The sequence below is a fragment of the Taurulus bubalis genome, assembly GCF_910589615.1.
Source record: "Taurulus bubalis genome assembly, chromosome: 9".
Classification (NCBI taxonomy): domain Eukaryota; kingdom Metazoa; phylum Chordata; class Actinopteri; order Perciformes; family Cottidae; genus Taurulus; species Taurulus bubalis.
The window spans coordinates 11,042,783-11,066,251 of record NC_136597.1 but is presented as its reverse complement, the minus strand read 5'-3'; the positions used below and the strand labels follow the sequence as shown (position 1 = coordinate 11,066,251).

The window sequence follows — 23,469 nt, the reverse complement described above, 5'->3', positions numbered from 1 at the left end:
ACTATATGTATATACATACATGTATGTGTAGATTACCATATAACTAGGAGTTTGAATATGTGTATGTGTCAATGTCCGCGGCTCGAGAAGCTTTTCGTAAAGAAATAAATTATTTCTTGCCGGCAAAATCTATAGCGCCGCGTACAGGAAGTCATGATGATGTAAAGGATGGATCCTGGCGATCTGAAATAACTCTCTCCCTATGAAACTAATATAACTAACATCGCTCCTTCATCAATGAGGAAGGGAGCTGCCTTTTTTGTCCGGTGGGAGTGGCCAGCCTATCCAGTGAATTTCAGTAAGCCTGCCCGGGAGCAGGTTTACATTTTTGGATGTGTTGCTATGGTGATTAATCTAAGCTTGCTTCGAGAAACCGAGAAAGCCAGACCTACGTCATCTTATTCTGACAATTAGCCCGCTAACTAAACCAGGTACGATAAATAGGGCCCTGAACCCTGAAGAATGGCGGAATCAATTACTTAACCTAATTAATCAATTTGTCGATAACAGCGAGGGGTAAAGCCAAATAAACATAGCCTTAAAATTGTTCAATATTATATCACTTAAATTCAAACAGGTCATGTTTGTAGCTCCTAAAGGTTTCAATCGTGTGCGCACAAGTTAGTTATTAATTAGATTCACGTGCGCACAATATGATGGCATTCCCCTAACGGACCTTACGGGGCTTCGTAGTTTGTTCGCTCGTGACACAACTCACCAGCTTAACGTTACGACAGTGACAGTCGTTTCCTTCTACCTGCCTCCGGTGAGGAGTTTCACCGTCTTTGTCATGCTCGTCAAACGGGTTTTCTCGCTCCAGCCTCTGCGTGTCTCTGTCACACACAGCATACTGGCGCTACAAGCAGGAAGTAGACAAAAAAAGGCAGACAAGCAGCTCATGAAAAGCAGGAAGTAAACGCTGTCGGGTCGAAGTTGTAGCACCTTTTTTTGCTGTAAAGTGAAAGTAGATCCGTCGACAGCTCAATTAATAGCATTCAGGGCACAAACACTGTGCTAGGGAAGTTAGCCGTCAAGCTAATTCCTCCACTGGCTCATTATCTCATAACAAGACAGAAAAACAGAGGGGGGAAGGAAGACACAGACAAGTAAGTACACTGCAAGCCCCACAGGGTGGGTGGGGGTGTGTGTGTGTGTGTGTGTGTGTGTGTGGAAGGCACTATATGACTGTGTGCGACAGAGAACTAGCAGAGAGCTGTGGGGAGAGAGGGTGCTGCATTACATCACTTCTTCCACCGGTTGTTTGTGTCAGCAGTGAGGAAAGAGTACACAGACATAGCTTAGGAGAGGGTGTGTGTGTGTGTGTGTGTGTGTGTGTGTGTGTGTGTGTGTGTGTGTGTGCGTGTGCACAGGGCATGCATCATGGTCTCTCTCCACTCTTTCAGAGTGAGCTGAAAGGAAGGTGAGAGGACATGAAGACAACATGAAAACATGTAAAGGTCAAAGCCTGATGACTTGCAGACGGAGGGGAGAAATAAAATCGTGGGTGTTGGGGTCATACTGAGGGTACTGCTGTACTCCGCACTATCCGTTTGTGAGTCAGTAAACAAAAGTGAGTCTGTTTGAACACACAGACAGTTCTGTGGCTGCAGATGTGTCTTCTTGTTTATTGTCCTTGCAAAATGATGTGTTTTTTTTGTGTAGGTTGTGTGATAGTGTTGCTCTGCATGCTGTTTCCTCTGGACTTTACCTCCCTCTGCACATCATCTGTTGTGGGAGTATTATATCAGAGGGGATTAGTCCTGAGGATCTTGCACTTTCCCCTGTGCAAATATGAGAGCTGTTCACAGAAGGTCACAGCTATTAATAACCTGTCATCTACTCTGTGTCTCCTGTAGGACTTATTCCTCTTATCCCCAGAATTATTATCGGTCACCATGGACCACAAGGGGGAACCCCAAGAAGAAGTTATGGGGTTGAAACACGAGGAGCTGCCGCAGATGGACGGATCGTGTGACGCATGCGAGCCTGACGAGGCCCAACCGGCCACACAAGTGTGCCACACCTGCAGTTTTGCCTTCTGCACTGTCCATGCTGACAGACATGCCAGCAGCACACATCACCCCATAATGCCGTACAACCACGAGGGGACACAAGCTAATGGACTTGGCACCGACAGAGACTCCAGAGTTGGAGATGGCGCTGAGGATGAGCCTCTTTCGGAGAGGGCAGCTGGAATTGGCGCAAATCAGGAGATGGCGCAGCTCGGCTTGGCGATGGCTAATGGCGACGAGAGTGATGATGCTAGTGAAAGAGAAGGAGCCAAGAGTGGTCCGCATCTGGAGGCTGAGCTGGGTGATAGAGCTGAGGGTGCAGAAGCAGGGCAGGAGGCCGTGGCTGCTGGAGAGGCAGGGAAGAGAGACACAGTGACAGTAGAGAGATTGCGTTGCAAGGAGCATAAAGAAGAAGGCTCCCTCTACTGTAAACCCGATGAGAAGATCATCTGTGTGGTGTGTGCTGTGCAGGGTGAGCACCGTGAGCACGAGATAATCACCCTGCATGAGGCCTACGTGTGGCAGAAGGTGAGTCACACACCCAGAACACGATGGCTTTATTAACAGCCCTGTATGCTCTCTAGTGTAGTTAATGCTCAAATGTATAACAATCTACTCGGTGTCCTCTATCTGGTTTACATTTGAAACTCAGTATAGTATTTCAATAGCTGTAGGCCCTGTAGTCTTTAAGTCAACTCACTAGAGCTCGGCAAGAGCTCTGGGTGATATTTTAAACATAACAATCTCTCATGACCTCGTTAATGTATTGATTTAATTGCACAGCAACATAAATATTTTCTGGGAAAACTGGGACATGGAAATTAAACATTAAGAATATATCCCAATGTCCATTTGGCGTGATGCCAATTCACCCATCCTCCATTTCCCAGATGTCTTTTTTGCTTCAGGTGTATTTAATAGATCAAGGGAGTCACCACTCGTTCAGTGCAGCAATGCAGGTGGTTGGTCCAGTTAGCTGAGCCAATGCTGTTTTGGTTTTTGGGAATAATTCCATCATCACTGTGGGCTCAGTTCTGCTGAGCATAGGGCTTGTGATGATTACAGAGCCATTTGAGTCAGATGGTATCAGCACACTGAACACATTTGCACTATGTTATTTCACAGTAATATTTTGAACAGTCAAAGGTTTCGCTTGTCTACACTAAAATAAACTGAATCACAAAGCTGGTGCTCCAGTAATAATGACCCACATGGTGTGTTGATTGTGATTTAAAGAGCACAAGTTTTGTCCTCCTCTACCCTGTGGCTACACATCTGAAAAACAAAAGTAGAACAGCTCACTGTTCAAATGAAATGCATCATTCATCATGGTCGCATATGGATTGATGAAAGACAAAAGGGGTCACACACTTGCACACAGATTAAGGCCACCATATTTACACTAAACTGACTCTAGCTTTCATTCTGCTCAATGTGTCGTTATTCCCAGTCTTTCTTTGTATGGAGGTATGAGAACATGTTAATTAGATGCTGATGAATGATTAACAGTGCCATTATGAACTAATAACAGAGGATCTCCTTGTGGTTATGCGCTGTGTTTTATGTAGTGGCATTGTATTTACTGTGTGTTCTTTGTTTTCCATCTTAAGAGCAGGCAAGGTTATGACCTGCTGGGCTGTACACAACAGATGTCTGAGAAGATCAAGAACAAGTGGACCAACCCCGAGGTGAGTGCAAACTCCTGCACACATCTCACTAAGTCGAATCCTCACGCGAGTTATCCAGTAAGGGCCATTTTTAGAAACTCCCTCCCAAAGGATTTGCACGCACTATTCTCATTTAGAAATGAGCTCTTATCAAATGAAATGAGATTTTATCTGCTGCAATAAAAGTACACTTGACCTGCTTGCAAAAAATGACAGCGGTTTCAGTCAGCCTGACAAATTAACACTGCAGACCCCGCAGGTCCAGTTTCACATTTTAATGCAATTTCAGTTTTTCCCAGTCAACGACTTCATAGCTACAAATTCCTATTTGGCTCACTGACAATCTGATTTGAAGGTGTGATTATTATGTTGTTTGGTCTCAAAATAGCTAAATGAGTATTATTTATTTTGTTATCAAATGGGTTGGGTCTATAACATCATCTTCTGTTTGTTTGTTTTTAGAAAATGTTTTAGTTGAACCTGGTTTTAAGGCCTGGGAAGCCATAAAAAGAGCAAAACAAAATGAGCCATTACTCATTTCTAATTCAGTGGGTACAGCAGTAAACACTGCAGAGAGATATAGACTGTAGCAGTGGAAACAGCAGTAGAATGAGATAAAGAGGGATTAGAAGAAGAGATAATGTCATAAAGGCAGTGGTTCGTAAACATGAGAGGCAATTATTTCAATCCATATAGTTATAATGCTGCCCCATTCACAGATAACAGATTTTGGGTTTCTGAAGCTACAGTTCTACTTGAAGTGTACAAGTGATGCCATCATTGTGCGATCACTGAGTCATGTCAGTGTCAGGCTTCAGCACTCGGCTCTTCTGGGCCAAGTCAGAGGGTGTTTTCAACTCTATTTACTCATTGTCATGTATCAAATGGAGAGGAATACAGAATACCCTGTAGCTGTTTTTATAGCCTTGTTGGACTTGTTAAGTTGACAGAAATCCGAACTTAGTGTATTATACACTGCGTTAAATTGTAAAGGGTTTATATTTTTTTTTTATCCCTCTCGATGGATAAATAAATGACATGGACAAGATATTAAAGACACCTTTCACTACAATGTACAGCCCAATATAACAGAAATAATCGTTACACACCTAATGAAACGGTCTAGCCAAGCTATTTTTCAACATTTCGATTTAACCTTATGAACCTTTTTATAATAGAAACAAATGGATAATAGAACGTCCCTCATGAAATGAAGACGAGCAATAATGGTCACTAGTTGAACATTTTTATTTAACCTTCACCAGGCTGCCGTCTGAGTAGTGTGCCTGCTGCATTTTTCACACGGTCACCTTTCTCTTGATATCAACAATACAAAAGTGGCCAACTGTAAGTCAACCTTGAAAACCTTGCCTGTATTTCCATTACAGATGCAATAGCGGGGGCATGTTCTGCCACCGAAAAATAAAACCTGACCGCAGACAGTTCATGTTGTGCAGTGAGAGACGTAACACTGAGCGACAGGATCGGGTCGCAACTACTTACCGTCGACAGTGACGGCTCCTGCGCTCTCAACCACCCCTGCAACGCCTGTTCTTCCTCATGCTCTGCTTATAAAACTGTGTCTGAATACACTGGAGAGTAGTGGCACACAGGAGCATTGCTCAGTACCTGCAGAGATGTGACCGAAGCACAGAGGCTTAATGTAGAAGGTTAATTTGACTGGCCTGCAAGAGGCAACACTTTTACTGGCAGTCGGCACCCAATCCAAGTTCATGTCTATTATCATACTGAAATATCAATGCTGCCCCAAGGACTTCCTGGACATTTAGTCTTGTGCTGTTCCACTGTAGAGGTGCAGTGCACTCGGCGAAACACTTACCTGCTCACTCACCGGCCATTGTGTGAGAGGCCATTATGTGGATTTGTCAGCGTGTCCTCTCTGCACACTCAAATGTCAACGTTTCTCATTATGCATGACAGACGACCATCAGAGCGACCGCTCCTGGTGAGGAAAGTTCTGTCTATGTGCGAGTGAGAGGGACAGAGGCCAAAAAAAGAGAACGAGATGAGACGGTAGTTAGAGGAGATTAAGCTGCTGCAGGATCTATGTGGTCTGATTTACGTCATATGTTGAGCGCGATAAATCTGGCTCATGAGCAAATCATATTTCATGCTCGCGTACAATAATTGCCATTATACCTCCTCGCGCACCGAATCAACAACGGAGAGTTGGACAGGCAGCTGCGAGCGAGAAACACAACATAGGGAGAAGCAAGGTACATGGGTGTAAATAACTAACCAGCCAGCGTGAGACTGGAGGCCATGCACACTCTCACAACTAACCCTGCTCTCAAAGTTGAGTCCTGCTCGTACGCGACCCAAGGGAGGCGCTTGCCCTCTTATGATTGGTCACATTCAACGCAATCACACCCACACAAAGTGCTGCATGTTGCTGCTGAGCGTCGGCCCAGCCACATCCGCTAGGTGGCTTGTTGTAGTATTGAGGATGTAATCTACTCATTCATGAACCGGACCATTTGGAATCCAGTTTAGAGAAGAACATCAAGTCAGTTCCTCCATACACCTTAAGACACTGATGATGAATTAGTTCCACTCATGCAGGTGGGACAGTTGCTATTACACAAATGCTATTTTCATCTTAATTTTGTTAATTTTAAACACTGGCGCATACAGTATATTACTAATACGGTAATGTAATAATCTAACACAATAATATGATGTAATGCGTAAATGAAGAAAAACGATGCAGTAGGTGTCAACGAGGAAAGCTGCTGTCTGTGAAAAAGTAAATGGGGAATTTAACCCTGATCTGGTGTTTGCTTATTAAAACTAGCCTGCGTAATTATGTACTTTGCTGCAGGTGTGGGGATTTTTCTCTTTCTACCCTTACAGCTCCGTTCTCCACAGGGAAGTGGAATATAATGCAAAAAACAGTGATGAGGCTGCATGTACATATTAATGTGGGGCCAGAGGCGTAAAGTAGACAGCTTAGATTGCTGTCAGTCGTTACTAATCGTCAAAGAGCTGAAAATTATTTGTGAAACATGTTGGAGCTTCAGTCCAGGTCAGCGGGTTGTTGTCATATTTTTCTCCCTCCCTTGTTTTATTTACCTACTTTCTGCTGGGCCGAGTGGCGTCTAGGACACACCGCTCTCTGCAGCTACAGACGGAGGATTTGAATATCTGGAGGCAGCACGACAACATCAGCCCAGTCACAAATGATATGTGTGCAGTAGCTACATCCATTTTCCCTGCCTCGCAAAATGTATAAGAGCAGCAGACATTAAAGCTGTCTTAGGGAGACGAGGAACAGACGGCAGCGGCATGAAAAGACTTTGCTGCTATCGGTATTTTCATCGTGCTTTTTCTTGTTCATTTCTACCTCATCCTTGTCTTCCTCCTCCCACTCTTCCTCTCTTTACACCCTCTCCCACTGCTCTTTAAGACTGCCATTCCCCTTCTATCTCCACTCACAGCATTTTAATTGAATTACCCTGAATCATTTCCAAGAAAGTTGCTTGGCATTGACATTGCCTCACTCAAAACCAATAAAAAGGTGCTGGGTATTGAAACTCTACTATTATAAAACCAAAGGCCTTCTGTCTCATTTTTCCCCTCCCTCTTTTTACTTCTCTTACATCCCCACTTTATATTACTTTATCGGACTTTTGAAGAGCTGATGTTTTTCAAATGAACTTGTATTGCTGTGTTGTGTTAGAGGTTTAATTGGAGAATCTAATTCCTGAAAGAGATAAAAGAGAGCGTGAGAGTAGTGTTCACTTGGATCAGGGCCACTATTGCCAAGGGCAAGGACAGTTCAAATCCATTTATTCCTAATGCTCTATTAATGCTTTTTAAGCCTTTTTTAAAAAGCATCACACAAAACAGACCCCAGTAAGCACCAGAACTGGCACTAATTTCGAAGAAAGTTAACCATTTGAACTCGAGTGCTCCCAAAATCCCCCTTAACAAGCATCAAAGTCTCTCTTTAGCAATTTCAAAGAACATATGCTGCATCTGCATTTTTCATTGAAGCTGCAGGATGCTTAAATTTAGGGAAACAAGATGACACTATTTTGTCTGCACCATTGTATCAAACAGTACATTCTAGATGTCTTGGGCATCACATTGTCATGTAGTTTTGTATCAAACATTTGGTGTCTGTTGAAACTTTGGGAATAAAAATAAAAATTGAATAGTTATTTGTAACGATGGACCCACTGATGTATCAGGTTAAGATTAAGAGCCCGATGCTACTTTGATATTTGTTGTGAGTGCTTTTCAGTTTGCCTTTGTTTTCCATTTTAGCATCCTGATGTCCTGATGGCTCACCAAAATAATGCAACACTGTTTTTTTGTTTTTACCAACACTGCTATATTTGTATTCTCAAGGGCCTTAGTTCTTTTTCTGCATTTCTTTTTTTTTGTCAGCACTGATGACTAGCACAACCTTTTTATTATAGCCAGTAACAGAGTACACTACTGTGTGACGTTAATTCAGTTTGAGCGTCTTGCCTGATTGTAATCATAAAGTGTCTGAGAAGGGTTTTATTTTAAGTAAGCCACATACCACAGTTTTCTGTTTCTGAGGAAACATGTTCACGGAATTTCAACTTTCTCATCTCCCACGTATTGTTCATAAAGTAATGACATCGTCCATGGTGGTTGACAGGCAGATTATAATCCCTTGTCTGAACCCGGCATAGGCCTTTTTAGCAATTGCCTGCAATACCATACTTTCTGAGGTTTAACATGTTTCTAACAAGGCATGTTAGAAACATGACTGAAAATGAATTTGGCTTTTCCCTAATCTGCTTGCCGAACGTCGTACCTTTGCTCGAAAGAGAAATGAGCTTTCTTAATCTGCTAGCCTGATGTGGTGCCTGTGCTCTCGCTCTCTCATATCCTCTGTCCTTACTCTAACTCTGCCCTTGTAAGCAGCGTGCCGCTGTCTCTCCCGAGGCCTCATTTTGTGGCCTCAGCTTGCAGCTATGCAAATGTAGATTAGCACGCATGAATGCTGCTTCCTTACTAGCTGGACAAATTCTCAGGGAAACTCCATCACATTCACTGAGTGAAAGGGCAGAGGGCTCCTGCTCCACATAAACAAAGAGCACTGATCCAGGATCACGCCTCCCATCTGCCACAGGGACTCGATGGTCGGGCAGGGGGCCCGTTGGAGGCCCTGGGCAGAGGAAGATGTGATGATGGAATGTGTCCGTTTGATAAGATCCTAAAGGCAACAAGTTTTATGTTGCGATGCTGTCCGCCCTATTCATGTTGTAGCTTTGTTCTTGGCTGGCATTGTTCTTTATGATTCATTGGAACTGCTTTCTTTCCATTCTCGGAAACCCGGTGGGACCACAAAAGAACAGCGTATGCCGATTTTATAAATTGATGAATACATACTGAATGACTTATTTGTGTTGGTAGAATATCTTTTGTGAAATGAAACTGGACACGTTCATGGGTGAAGATGAGTTGTCACAAATGTTTCCCCACTATTTCATTTTTGCAGTTTATGCGCTGTGAACTGACTCGGTATTATCAGCTACAATGCAATATATACCGCTTGTAACCTTTTCTAACATTAGAAAACATGGTGTATAACATGAGCTAATATTAGCTATAAGCTACTGGCCTTGAGTTCAACTTTTTATTTGAAAGGGTGTACAGTTTCATATATTGTCTCGCTGTAAGTCATTTGGAGACTTTCCATTTAAAATAAATGGCTCTAATGTAACTCTTAATCAGTATTCACAAAGGTAGCTGAATGCTAAAGCTATGCATGCCATGGACTTGACTAATGAAGCAATTAATGCTAGCTGTTATTGAATTCATACTGGAGTTATAATATGAAAAAATATTGACAGGCTCATTACACTTGGCAAACTGAATATAAATGAAAATGCCTTGCAGATGGTAAAGCCTTTTTTAAAGATGAATATTTGAAAGGAAATTTAGATTTGCAGGGTAGTTGGACTTGAATATTGAATATGTTGATCCATCACGGTGTCGATGACGCCTCAATTAGAGCCAACTTTGAGCAAGACGTCTGCCAGATCAAATCATGAGCAGCTCAAGTATTGAATTGTTATCTCTCTACAAAATGAGGTAGTAAATGCCTTGTCATTTCTAAATGTGTTTTTTAACTGTTGGCTGCGTACGTTCTAATTGATGAGTCTTCTAAAAGATTTAATCAGCATATAGAGTAATTAATTTGAGTTTATGATATTTGGGCTCTTCCTACTTACTATCTCTGTGTTAGAGAAAAGAACTTCCGGCACATTTGAATAGATTTGGAAAAAACGAAGCTTCATCCTCTCCAATCTTTCACATTCTACTTGAGTATCTATACAAGGAACAGAACATGTTGCTAGTCCAAGGCAGTTGTGGTCTATTGTTTCTAATTCATCAGAGATATATTCAGAGTATTGATTTTGGTGAAGGACAAAAAAAAAAAAAAAGTCTTTCCAATTTAACAAAGTTTCTTTGTCTGTTTCAGAATGAACAATGTGCACGTTTTTCTCTGTTCGTACAAAGAAAGTAAATATAAAATGTTACCTAATGCGCTGGGTTTAATCGCCAATTTGGAGAATCTGATTGCTTGTGCAGAAATGGCATGTACATGATAAAACGGTGGGCCCCTAGGGGCCGTGGCTCTGCCAACCTCAGTAAAGACTGATGATTCCTTGCTTCACTGGAGAGAGGGAGGCTGAGGGGAAACAAGATAAAATAGATGGAAAGGAAGAGAGTGAAGTTTTGCTCAAGGGAAGTGGAGAGACCGAGCAGCTGATGTTCATAGATAGACGCGATTATAACATATTCAGAAGCAGAGATCATGACGAGAGGCTTCAAGGTGTTTTACCTCATGGTAGCATCTGTGTTGGAGGTGGAGCCACCTCAGTGGCAATGATTGTAGGAAGGCATATGGTTTATTGAGGTATTTTAACGTAATGAGTCATAGCTAAAGAGCGCTTCATCGGGAAACAGGGGAATGGATTAAACAGTATCTCAGTGAGCAGTTTGGTTGCCCTGAAAGCCAAACAGATGGCTTGCTGTGGTAGAAGGAGCCTCTGGGGTCTCTATCTACAGACGGGTTACAAGAGTTTACCTCCAGGTGATCTGCTTCATGCTATCAATTAGCTACTGCCTGACAGAGCCCAGTGGGCTTTATTAAAGTATTATTCACATGTCAAAGTAAAAGATCTATCAATATCTATTTCTCTATTTTTGCATCGGGATGTTCAATTCATAGCTATATAATTTTACTGTCACCCCATCTCTATGTTTACTTGTTTTTGAGTGTATTGTCTTTCTCCGGTTCTCTGTTTTACTCAATATTTCATGCCTACACTACATTAGTTCATTCAGGTTAATTTGAAGCGGCAGCCCCACTATCTCTTTCCTGTCTTGGTTCCTTGTGGATTTCCTCTACTTAAATGTGCCCAGTTCAATCATTCACTTTCACTCACGCTCTCCTTCTCCGGTCCTTCATCTACATGTCTTAGATGTCAACAGAGGAGCTCGAGGCCTATGTGAACAGTCAGTTTGATGAGCTCCGCAAACTGGTGCGTCTGGAGGAGAAGAGGACCCTTCACCTGGTAGACCTCAAAGAGGCGTTCCTGACGGCATCCGCTGCAGAGAAGATCGCAGAGATCTCCCTCCAAACCGAGCTCCTGCAGGAAGAGATGGCCAGCATCACGCACCAGCTGTGCCTGCTGGAACAGGCAGAGGCTCTCGGTCCTGCGATGGCAGCAGAGGCCCTCGCAGCAGGACCAGCCCACCGAGTGCCGGTGAGAAGGGCCTTCTTTCTTTCCTTATTGTCCTTATTCTGCTTCCTAAACTGCTTTTGTACAATCAGCAGTGTGTGTATATATCTCACTGCACAGTTACAGTAAGTGTAGGTAAGGTTAGCAAATGATGTCCCAGAAGCCCAGTGTGAATAACATTCAGCATGCCAGGCTATATATAGGTCGATGTTTAAAGCTTGGATGCTTCGGCTACTGCGAAACACACAGTTTACCTTCATATCTTCAGGCTGTCTCTTTACATAATTACAGTCTCAGACAGTACACAAGTGGTATGCAGTTAAAAGTGTCGGCCTTGCTCAAATATGGCCCTCTGAATCTGAAAGATAATCAATGTGGTTTTTCCGCCCAGTTACAATCTGTGTTTGATGTGGGCTTTTAAAACGTTAAAACAGATCAACTTGATTCAGAGGTGGAAGTTGGTTTAGAACTGAGTAGCAAGTAACAGCAGTCTTATGCTGTGGGCTCCGACTGCAGGAGTTTTGGGCCGATTTAAATCATTTAGGATTTTAAAAGTCCTGTAGTCTGAGCCATTAGTCTGTTTGGCTGGTTTTGAAAGCAGTTACCAAAGTGACTAAAAACCCAGTGCATTAGATTAGTAGGTCCGCATCTGAGCAAAGCTGGCTCCCTAAATCGCGTCACAAAGTTTGCTGAAAGCACAAGCAAACAGGGTCAATGATTAATTAACGCAAACTTTAAACACAGAGGTTCGCTGCCAAAGTTGTAACTAAGGGCAGCTTTGTAAAACTGGGCACTATTGCCTTGTCAATAAACAATTACAAACAGTTTGCCAGCCAGCAGAAAGCTGTTATGTTGCTGATCATGTGTATCCAACTAAACAGTGCATGCTGTACTTGGTTATTATTTATCATTTTTATGTCTGCTTGTGATGTGGCCTAACTTACAAATGTTATTGCTTGTAATGACTTGGTGCCTTGTTTAAAGACACCTGAGCAGGATGGTTGCTCGCAGCCATGGAGGTTTGATCCAGGCCTTCAACTTAAAGGATTATCTTTCTAATGACTGTGGCATCTGCTGTGCAGTCATTATGGCAAAAATGAATATGGTAAACAGGTGTCACTATCCACAGTTCTGTTCCAAATGACCTGCTGTATTTATCCAGGCGAGCATTATCTTCATGTGGAGAAATGCAGTTTTCCTATCATAGCTTTGTCAGTGCGATGCGGATAGTTAGATGAAAATAAATCCTGGGCTGTAGACTGAGGTATAAATGTAACCGTGTTTGTCCTTTTGGCTACAGAATAGTACAGCTATATACACATAAGCTGGGCAAACTGTCCTTCCTTTTAAATACCTGCCCCTTACTCAAAGAAAGGTTCTCGTATAATTAATATATTTACATGCGGGTTAACACAGTCAGAAGTGCAAGCAATGCCATTCACATTTACATCACTTAAGATTATGCAGCATCTCACTCTCTCATCTCTTGTTTGAACATTGAAGTGGAGGATTTTACTGCGTATACATCCCAAATTAAAATATCCCATCGGTCCATTTGTCACTCTACACTGAAGTCACCACATTCAGGAAAAGGAGGCTTGAGTGTTCCCTGGTGGTGTTTTACAGGACCAGGGAGGCTTCAGTAATGGTGCTGTGCAGATTGCTTTTCTAGCTGAGAAATGAATCCACGGTGGGCCAAGTTCATTAGGGGCCCTAATTGAATGCTGATTGTTACCCTGTTTGTTCTTGTGTGTTAGTTATGGCTGGAGTGGGCAGTGTTATTTGGAAATGTATGGTCTCAGGAGAGGTATGTGAGATGTAGAGCGGGGGCTTATGCAGTACTTATCCAGTGATGATGCATCTTTTTAACGTTCCAAGTGAATTGAGCTGGGTTGTATAGACTTGAGATGTGAAGTGAATGGATCTGTGGGTTCCAGAACAGTCGTTGCGTCAAGTCCCCCTGAGCTCACCGACACCTGCAGCCATTTTGTCCTCAGTAAAACATTTGTGATGTGTAGAGAGTTTCTTGTATCCAGAGAACAACTGGCTCAAACATTAATCCTCCTACTTGCTCCCTCACTACATCACTGTTAGTCTGTCTGTCCCATAGTGGCAGTCTCTACTCAACTACAATCATTCACTTCCCTCTTTACTGCATTTCTGTTGAACTTTGAAGGGTACTCTTTGTCTATGACACTTGAGCAGAAACAATACCGTTTTTCCACTAATTGTTTTGATTAATTGGTCATAGTTCAAAATTGAAAAATTTCAAATTGGAAGTTTTCAAAGTGGTGCCTTCATTCCAACTTTTTCCAGCAGCTTCTGAGCCAAGTTGGAAAAGCAATTGCTGCTGCAAGTTCACCCACAGCAGCCATGTAACGGCAAGCCTGTGGAATGGAGCAACTATGATGTAAAATGTGTCTCACCTTCATAAGCTCCTTCCTTTCAAAGTGCTCCCCAAAAGATATACCACATCATTGATGAGAGTCTTCGGGCTTGAGGTCAAACAAACAAATTACTGCTGGTTCCGTTTAATAATCGCTCATCCTTCTTTTAACTCAGGCATAGGAACACATTGGTGTAGACACACACACACGCGCACGCACACACACACCAACCATGAAGAGGGTCAACAGGGATGAGGAAAACATTCAGAAAATTGCCCAATCAGTGGGAGCCAGAGGGAGAATATATTAAGCAACTTTGTCTCCGTCTGAGTCCATTTATTATCAAAATACTCGGTCTCCACGTTTACAGTAAAAAGTACCAGTAGGTGCTCGTGTTTACAGCCATGCAGTTTGTTGACTTGGACATTCTCTGATGATTGTACAGTAATTAATCGAACATGCATATGTCACTGAGCAGGAAATGGTCTTTCGGCCTGACTGGGACTCAGCCAGTGCACAAAAAAAACAAAGCCGAGCTGCCTCATCAGCCAGGCATTGGGAGTCTCAGTCGTGACCCGGGTCACAGTGAAGTCCTTGGAGGCTGATTTTGAAACAGTGCAGCCTTTTGCCCATCGGCTCTACATTACAATAATATGAAGATCATTGTTAAGAGTCTTATTCACATGCAGTTTTGTTAAATTTTGATATATAATGCATGTTTGAAAATAGTTATTTTCTAAAGTAATTGAAAACGATTAAAAGTGATGTTTTATAAATAATTCATCATGTGGGCTGATTGTGAACCCCAAATGGTGTTAAAGGTGCACCATATGAAGCCCTCTAACTTGATGCTAATTTCATGATTATACTGACTTTTTTTCTACATGTTTGATAGTATGACTGAACTCATTATATAGTACTAAAGGTATTTACTATAGGTCATTTCTGTGTATACTAAAAACCGATTAGGTGGCCTTACTACATATATCAATTTGCCCTTGTTTCATTATAAACAGCAGTTTTTTTATTTAGCTCAGCCCCAACAGATGTTTTTGTATGGGGAGTTTGCAGCACACCTTTAAAATAAAGCTGAGCTCTATTTGAAGAGATAAAGGGCTCATCATTCCATGAAGATATTGTTTTTAAATCATGAAGAGAGCAGCTTTAGGTTGCTCTTACAGTGGCTTTGCGAGTTTGAGATTTTTGATGTGCACATTATACTGAATTGTCTCAGGCCATGTAAATAATGGTATTATTATTATTCAGCTGTGAAGGAATGATTCCCCACCTATACTGCTGGAAAGGTAACTGCAGTAATAACAGTCAAAACAAAGCTTCATAGCCGTCACTTTCTTTCTAACAGCACATTGCTTCCAATGTTGTGGGCAGTTGCACTGGAAATCTCTTTAATTGGCCCAAATGAAAACAAAGCAGACAACTGGGACCATAATGACATTCCGTTTATATTGTTGTGATATAATACACTATAAGCAAATATAAAATAAGTACAGTGTGCAATACTAATTCACAATTTACTTGCATAGCATCAGGGGGGAATGGACTTGTGTTGCATGCAACCAAGTTCAAACCAAACGAATGGTAACAAAGTTTATTCTGCTTTTATCACTAAGAACTCCATCTGATTACCAGGAATGATTCCCTGTCGGTATTAATGATGTCAGAGCAGATATCAAGACACTATAGGACATCAACTCCGTAGTAGGATAACTCCATTGTTGATTTTGGTCTCTTCAGGGGAATTGATTTTTGAATTGAAAGATAATATAACGCAAGTGTTGCACTTTAATACGCAAACATTTACTCTCTTCAAAATAGTTTGAAACTTTTGATCCTTGTAATCCCCTTGTAATGAGCAGTCCACTTTATTGCCTCTCCGGCTGAGGGTGGTAGACTAGAATGTATCTACCAACCAGCAACATCATTATTTTTTTCTAGCAGACTTACACTATGGGATTTGTATAAGTCTTCTTCTCTTTGGGTGTCTTAAAACCTGCTTCTGTTAGTAGTCTACTAATGATAGGTCAGTTAATCAACCAAGCAAACAGAAAGAGAAACCAGTTACGAGGTTCTCTGGTGAACGTCAGCTTTGTGCTCTGATTTCACAAATTGGCTTTAGAGTCTATTGAAGTGTTTGACAAGGTAAACCAAGAAGAAGCTCACAGAGAAAGTACCTTATTTGTCCAGATCTGAAGCTAATTAAATTTAGAGCCAGATCTTAGTCAGCGAGAGATAGACAGCCAGTCGGTGCTCTGCAGCCACCACTCATCTGCTGTGTTGCCAAGAAGCCACTGCCTTCAAGACGCTGTAAATTATACGGTGTCCAAATCTCTTTCTGCCGTCGGTAGTCAAGGTCCAGGGCTACAGAACAGTCAGTGCTGGGCAAAATATTAAAGATAACAAAAGAGACTGTCTGTCTTGTGTTTACGGTCCTCTTGACTGAAAATACACCAATTGAGATTATGAATGATATAACGATTACATACTTTTGTACATGACAGTAATTTCAAGTGTAGTGCATGGGTACTTGTATGTTTGGCATGCTGAATACCGAACAAACCGGTGTTACTGGTCGGCCTTGTGGAAATAATGCATTTACATCTTCTAGAGATAAAGACATAAATAAACATAAATGCAATGCTCGTGTAACCGTCGTATCCTGGCAGTAAACAAATCGTGTCCATCATTTTGACATGGAAAAATCTTTTAAGCTCCAATCAGAATTAAACAGGCTCATTTGGTGCTTTGTTCCAGACTGCTCCTTTTTAAAAGCTGATGAATATACATGAGCACGAGTGGTGGATGAAAGGGAAAATGAATTGGTCCGATTAATAGCCCCACCAGATGCAGAACCTAGTTGATGTAAATTGTATTTGTTTTTTAATTGACCAGTGTATTTGTTATTCACAACTCCTGCGTGAAGATTTTAAATGTGTAAATTCTCTCTCTTTTTCAGCGCGACATTGAAGCCCGACCAAGGTAAGACATTATCATTCATTTTCACCATTTCATAAAGATAGTTTGACACACACATACAAACGCACACCCTCCAAGTCTTTTCCCATCTTATAGTGACTCATTAAAGCAACTCACAAGCTCACCACAGACAGAGTCACCTATGCACATCATGCCTCCAAAGCTCACATGCGAGTCACGTCAGTGCCCCAGCAAGGCAATTAGTAGCGTGCGTGTGAATGCCTGCTGGAATCGGAAGAGGCGACAGTCTGCCTACTCCAATAAGAGTGCGAAGGACTGTGCGTGTGTGCGCAAGAATACTCTATACAGTACGTGTGAACTGTAATAAGACAAGCTGTTGTGTGTCATTAGTCGGGTCAAGTCGCGTCCTCTGATCCCGCATGGTATTTACATTCGTACTGTGCCAAAGCTGGTTCTGTGTGCCTGTACGTGTAAGAGAGGTGGAGGAACTGAACTGGACACACAGCCATATTATTTTCCAATTTCCAGCCGCATTTACAGTCTGTTTGGGTCTTTTTTTTTTACCTGGACTACATCCTTAGCCTTTATCTCCGTCTGTGTCAGACAATCTGAAATGGATAGTCCTCTCCCAGTCTCACACTTATTGATCTGTTGACACTGAAAACCTCTCTGCCTCCTTCACCGGGTTACAGGAGCGCTCCTAGCACCACCTGCTGTCTCTGCCTCTCCTCCTGGCCGTCTCTCTGGGCTTTCATCTCAAAGTACTCCTCCCTGCTACAGACACGGACACACCTTCAGCAAATGCCTGCACATCCGTCCTCAGAGAAAAGAACCTTATTTTCTGTGAGACTTAATTTGATTAGATAAGATAAGATGAAGGCTGAAAAAAAAAATATATATATGTATATATATATACACATATAATCATGTGCCACAATACACTTTTCATGGATAACATGCATATTTGTTGCAAACATAAATGTAATTTTTTTTATCACTTTTTACTATTGATGCGCTGCCTTGCATGTAGGAAATGTACTGTATTTCCACTGTGGTCTATAATGTGCCTCGCTAACCAAAAAAAGTCACGATCACAGCTGGTGCGCAGTGCCAACATGTAAAATGTTATTGATTGGTCAGCCAGTATTATGACCCCATTCTGGAGCAGATGGCAGCGAGCTTGGACCCAAGGGTGAGATAGAGCTAATAGTTTGCCCTTGGCCAAGGTTAACCTCACCACACTCTCTCACTCACTCACTCACTCACACACACACACACACACACACACACACGCACGCACGCACGCACGCACGCACGCACGCACACGCACACACACACACTCTCTCTGATAATTACTCCCAAAGTGACCCGTATTGCCCTAAAATGCAGTGGGTGCAGAATCCACTGTGGCTAATGGAAGACATTTTGTAGAGAAATACAATGATGGTAAGTTTTGGTGGTTGGAGGAAATGTGTTAAACAATTCTGGACAGTATCATGTATGAGCTTATTACAGTGGTGGAGCAATAGAGATTGGACATCTTAAGGCTTGAAGGAGAAGCAAACAAAGGGTGAAGAAAGATGCAGCAGAAGGATAAACATTCAGCAGGATGAAGAGAGGAGTGGTGGTTTGTATGCAATGGGATCCAGACAGCAAATTGATTATGAAGCAGAAACACTAATCCGGTGTCTGAGCCCCATATCGCTGCTGTAGACAGAGCATCCCCATAGAACAACGATCCTGCACCCACACGCATCTTTCCCGGACTTCCTCATCAATACGATCCTCCGCCTCTCCCGTGCCCCTTAACATAGGTACTCCATGCCTGCCAAGATTTGTCCTCCTCTGAATATAAATCTTGCTTTACTCCCCTCAGCCCAACCTTTTCTCTGCTGCCTCTAATGTGATACGTTGCAAATTGTGCTTGCCTTGCTCGGCTTAAACCCTCTCACCTCCCTTGCAACCCCAGTCCCTGACTTTCCCCTTTCATACATGTGTGTTGTCTTGTCGGCATGTGTACACTATGTCTATGTGTTTGTCTCTTTATTTGCATATTTGTGTTTGTATGCATTGACTTGGAAAGTCAGAACAATATCATCTGGATCTAATCTAGCTGTTGCGGTCTCCTTTTTGTCCGTGAATAAATGCATGTAATAATGTGCCCAAAGGTGTGAATATTTAGATTATGTCAGTATCTCGTGTCGTATTAAGACACTCAGACGTGTGTCTGTTGGGTAAATTAGCGAAATAATTAAATGTTGCACTTAAACTCATGACTAGAATTATATTTCTCTCTCAGAGTCTACACCCACTGTCTTTCTGAAAGCACACACTTCATTTGCTTTGACATTTTGCCTTCTGATGTCCCACCGCTCTATGATCAATGAGGACTGAGGAGTCGCCATATAACTGATTAAAAGAGGAGAGTGTCTGACTGTTTTCACACATGCACACAAATGAAAGGAAAGGCTTATTTCTGCACTTTTTATGTTGTCCTCTGAGATATCATGCATAAGAGAGAAAGAGAAGCAAAGACGGTGGAACAGTCAATGAGACAAAAAGAGAAGTACTCTAAGGAAATCTGCTTGTAGATTTATATTTACTGTTCCGTTGGCACTTCAGAATATTTGTTTTTTGAATAGATATGTATAGAAGTATTTCTCTGTCTTTTGGCTTCTACGTCTTTTTAGCTCAAGAATTGTGGACGTTTAGCCACCAAGAAGGAGTCATTGGCACACTGCTGCATATGGCCTCAGAAAAAACAAAATGAACTATTCTGTTTCTCCACATCCAAACTTCTCACTGCTGCTACATTTGGCGCTGTTTGAGCACTGCTCGAAGAGAAAAGAAAATATATTTGCAGACTTTTTAATTTTAACTTTTGTGAAAGTCAAGCTAGCAAAATCTCATTAGCTTTGCAACATTGAATGTGTAGTTGCAAAATCTGGCTGACGTTGCTGTCAAGGTGACAGGAATCAGCATTAATATAAAATTGCTCATTATCATGACCCTTCCAAATAGCACATGAAATAATCCAAAGTTTCAGTGCATCATAATTGTAATTGTAAAACACACACAAATGAATGCTTGCTCCAACACAAATGTAGCATGTTGGAATATTAGCCTGGTGGAGCTAAATTAGGGCAGAGCTATCTGTCGTGATGCATTTTTGAACTATAGCTCTGAATGCTAGTTCAGCACCCCAGAAAAAGTCAAAGCCTTAATCCCTGACCCTGATTGTGCCGGATGGTTTGACTTTTCCCCTGCCACTTCTGGGAAAATGTATTTTTTTTTTTTTTTTAAATAAATGCAGATTAGAGTCAACATTGGTAAAGCTAAAACCTGTAAGAGCAGTGCAGTCTTTTTTGGGAGCACTATCATCTTGCAGTCTTGTCAGAACTGGCTGTTTCCCTTGCTTCCCTCGGTGAGCTTTCCCTTGTGTTTTTGTTCCGTGTCATTCTGAGCATTTAAAGAATATCAATGAAAATGGGAAGCCTTAAAGAAAAGATGTTTCCTGAAAAAACGGAAGAAAAAAACACTTGTAAGTTGATTGGCTAGTTTCTCTCAGCAGTTCAGAAATGGCATGACTTTTTTTGTCTAGTTCAACAGATCTCAAAGAAATGCATGAACCCTCATCTACAATAGTAAATCCTTACTTGATGTGACTTTATCTATCTGTACCACAAGCTATTCTGGCACCCATTAGTACTCTCTGTATTAGAAAGGGCAGATTTTTTTATTTTTATATGGCGGTTAGAAATCTCTTTATGCCAGGAAATCCATGTTTTAACAAAAATGGTTTTATAATTATGAGTATGATAGTTTACATTGACAGGTAAATGGTACAGCTTTTATAAATACCTTCCAAACAAGGCATTTAACAAAAAGAAGGTATTTAAATTTAAAATGTTTTAGTTCAAACACAATGCAGGTGAAAGTACTGTAAAAATCTATGGCAATGAAATGATGAGTGGAGCGCATGTGGACTGTAAGGAGCACATCTGTGTGAGTGCAGTTTGCACTCGGTTCCCTCTTGATTTTGTTTTTAAAAATCTGCCTTTTCATCTGCCTTGAGACTTATTTTATTTGCAGAGGGAACGTATTCAAACATAAGAAACAAGAGCTACATGTCTGTAAAACCCCAGAGCTTACTGTATAGAAACATGCCATCCTGAAAGAAGAAAGAGACAATGATACAAGGGAATAGGGGGGAAATCATTAAAAAGCATCCAAATGCATATATATCAAATGAAGGGGAACAAACCGGCATAAATAACTGGGATGTAAGGGATGTGAGAGCTTTGTTTGACAGTCCCTGTATCTGAACTCTGAAACAAAACAAAGACGCAGCATGAAACTCAATGGCTTCAGCTGATAACGTGGTTTGTTTCTGAGTTTAAATCTGCCTCATGATCTGTAAATCTGTGAGAAGAAGAAGAAACAAGAATTAAGAAAAGGTAAAGCTTAGTGGCATGTGGCAAGTTTGCTTGGCAAGAGTGATGGAGGTCTTTTTAGCATATAAATCACATGGTGTAATCACACTAAAATGGTAAAGCCTGCTGGGAAGCATAGCACTTCTAATTACAATGCGACCCCCCCCCCCCCCCCCATTCATTGCTCCAATCAATCACTCACGACACGCTGTATCTCAGGAGCTCCTGTCCCCTGCTTCACTCACTTTATCATGCATGCTTGGGCCAGAACACACACACAGCTGGGAAGTGGGCAGACTGTCGTTTGACTTCACAGATTATCTCCAGCATGCACTCACATACACTTCATAACGCCTACATTCATTTACATCTACACACGACTAATGTGCTCTCCACTTTCTTCACTCGGCAATTCAGTTTTGAAGACCCTCTCTCACTGACGTAATTCTACACATTTTTACTTAATCTCTATGATCTCCGTTGAGAAGTTTTCTCCAATCCCTCGTTGTAATCTGCCGTCATTGAATGCTCGGGGACAGAGGAGAGCAATGGGGCAAATTGCTCTCTCTCTGTCTCCCTGAGGGAAGGCTGTAGACCACCCTCAATCATGGTGGTGGTTCACGTGAACACACGAGCTAAAGGAAAAGGGCGCTGACGGGGAGGCGAGGCAGGCACTTTGGGACACATCTTAACTGTCAGTCTGAGCTGCCTGCCCTTCGCTGGGTCAAATAGATGGGTTGAGTGAAGCTGGGAGGTGTCAGGGGAGCATGGCCAGAGGACACGGGATAGAGCCCAGAGATAAGGGAACGAAGGGAGAGGGCTGCATTTCTTTTAATGAAAAATGTACGTTGCCAAAAGGAGCCACGACAGGCCTTCTGCCTTTATTCCATCCTATTTGTGTGTGTGGGTGTGGGTGTATGTTTGTTTGTGTCTCAACATGCCCTCATTTAATAATTTAAAATGTTGCAGCTAGGGGTGTGTGTCTGTCTGTCTCCCAGCTGCTTGATGACTACTAAAACTGCTTCATTTATACATTTTCTCTTGCTCTGTCCCTGTATGTGTGCCTGTATAGTTCCCTCCATAGTTCCCTCCCCCCCGGCCATCACCATTCTACAGGAGTGGATCTGAGCTCCCAAATGAATGCAAAGCACACAGAAACCAAATACAGACATGCATTTAGATGATAAAAGACTGAGCATGCATAATTCATGCCACATGCACAAGTTCCTCCAGTCTTTATTTCGTGTTTGTATGTGCATTTGTGTGGGTGCTGCCATGTGTTTCATGGATAATGCCTCCACTAGCATGACACATCAAAGTATTTGGAAACTGAGGGGTGTGTGGAGAGGTGTTAAGGGATTAAATAAGGTTTGTGTGTGTGTGTGTGTGTGTGTGTGTGTGTGTGTGTGTGTGTGTGTGAGACTTGTGATGACTAATGGCAGTTATTTGTTTCTACTGCAACTGTTCTGAAATACAAATGAGGCAGTTCACACAGTAGCAACACTCCTCTTTCTCACTTTTGCATGTGAGAGCCAAAAGTTTCCATCTAAACATCCAGTTTCAATATAATGGTTCAAAGAGCAAGTTGGGAAATGGAAGATGTCCAATTGAATATCATGTTAAAGTGGCACGAGTGTCTCGTGACTGTAGAACCACATGTCAAAATGCAAACGAGATCAGACCGTTTTATTTTTCGCTAAACATGAAAGGTATGAATCTATTTTCAAACACAAATGGCTTCTTTTGATTTTGTATTTGACTGACACCTAATACGTTTTTTCTTCTGTGCTTCAGGATTTTGAACACCAGAATTTCTCTCGTGGCACTGCTACTGGCTTTTTTTAGTGGTTGTTGATGTCCTACAATATCGGTCTGTGAGAGCCAGGACACGATGTATAGAGCTTTGACCAGAGCTTTAAGAGGGCTTCTCATTATTGATCTTCTGCGCAGATAGATATGAGAACTCTGTATGTCCTGTGCGTAATCCCCGAGAGCAAATAGTCGGCGGCAAGTTTCTGTGATGCATCCGAGGCTATAGTGAGGCAGACTCGGATTACTGCTGTGTTTGTGTTGATGGTGTGTGTGTGTGTGTGTGTGTGTGTGTGTGTGTGTGTGTGTGTGTGTGTGTGTGTGTGTGTGTGTGATACATTTCTCGCCCACCTTTCATTGCCTTCCCACTGCTGTTGTTGTACGTGTGCAAAGTTGTGCTTCAGTGTCAGCATAGCGACCCTGTACCTTGAGAAAAGGAATGATCGTCTTGT

At 42.0% G+C, this 23,469-nt stretch overlaps 1 protein-coding gene across 1 annotated transcript in view; it reads left to right on the top strand.

The window, feature by feature from the left end:
* The first annotated feature begins 1,072 nt into the window (after nt 1–1,072).
* The window catches only part of trim44 (tripartite motif containing 44), a 37,355-nt gene continuing 14,958 nt past the window's right edge, over nt 1,073–23,469 (top strand). The window contains exons 1-5 of the mRNA XM_079223680.1: nt 1,073–1,106; nt 1,857–2,540; nt 3,623–3,700; nt 11,173–11,457; nt 16,795–16,817. Of these exons, the coding sequence (XP_079079806.1) occupies nt 1,896–2,540; nt 3,623–3,700; nt 11,173–11,457; nt 16,795–16,817 (1,031 nt within the window). The 5' untranslated portion in view covers nt 1,073–1,106; nt 1,857–1,895. The remainder of the gene's footprint in view (nt 1,107–1,856; nt 2,541–3,622; nt 3,701–11,172; nt 11,458–16,794; nt 16,818–23,469) is intronic.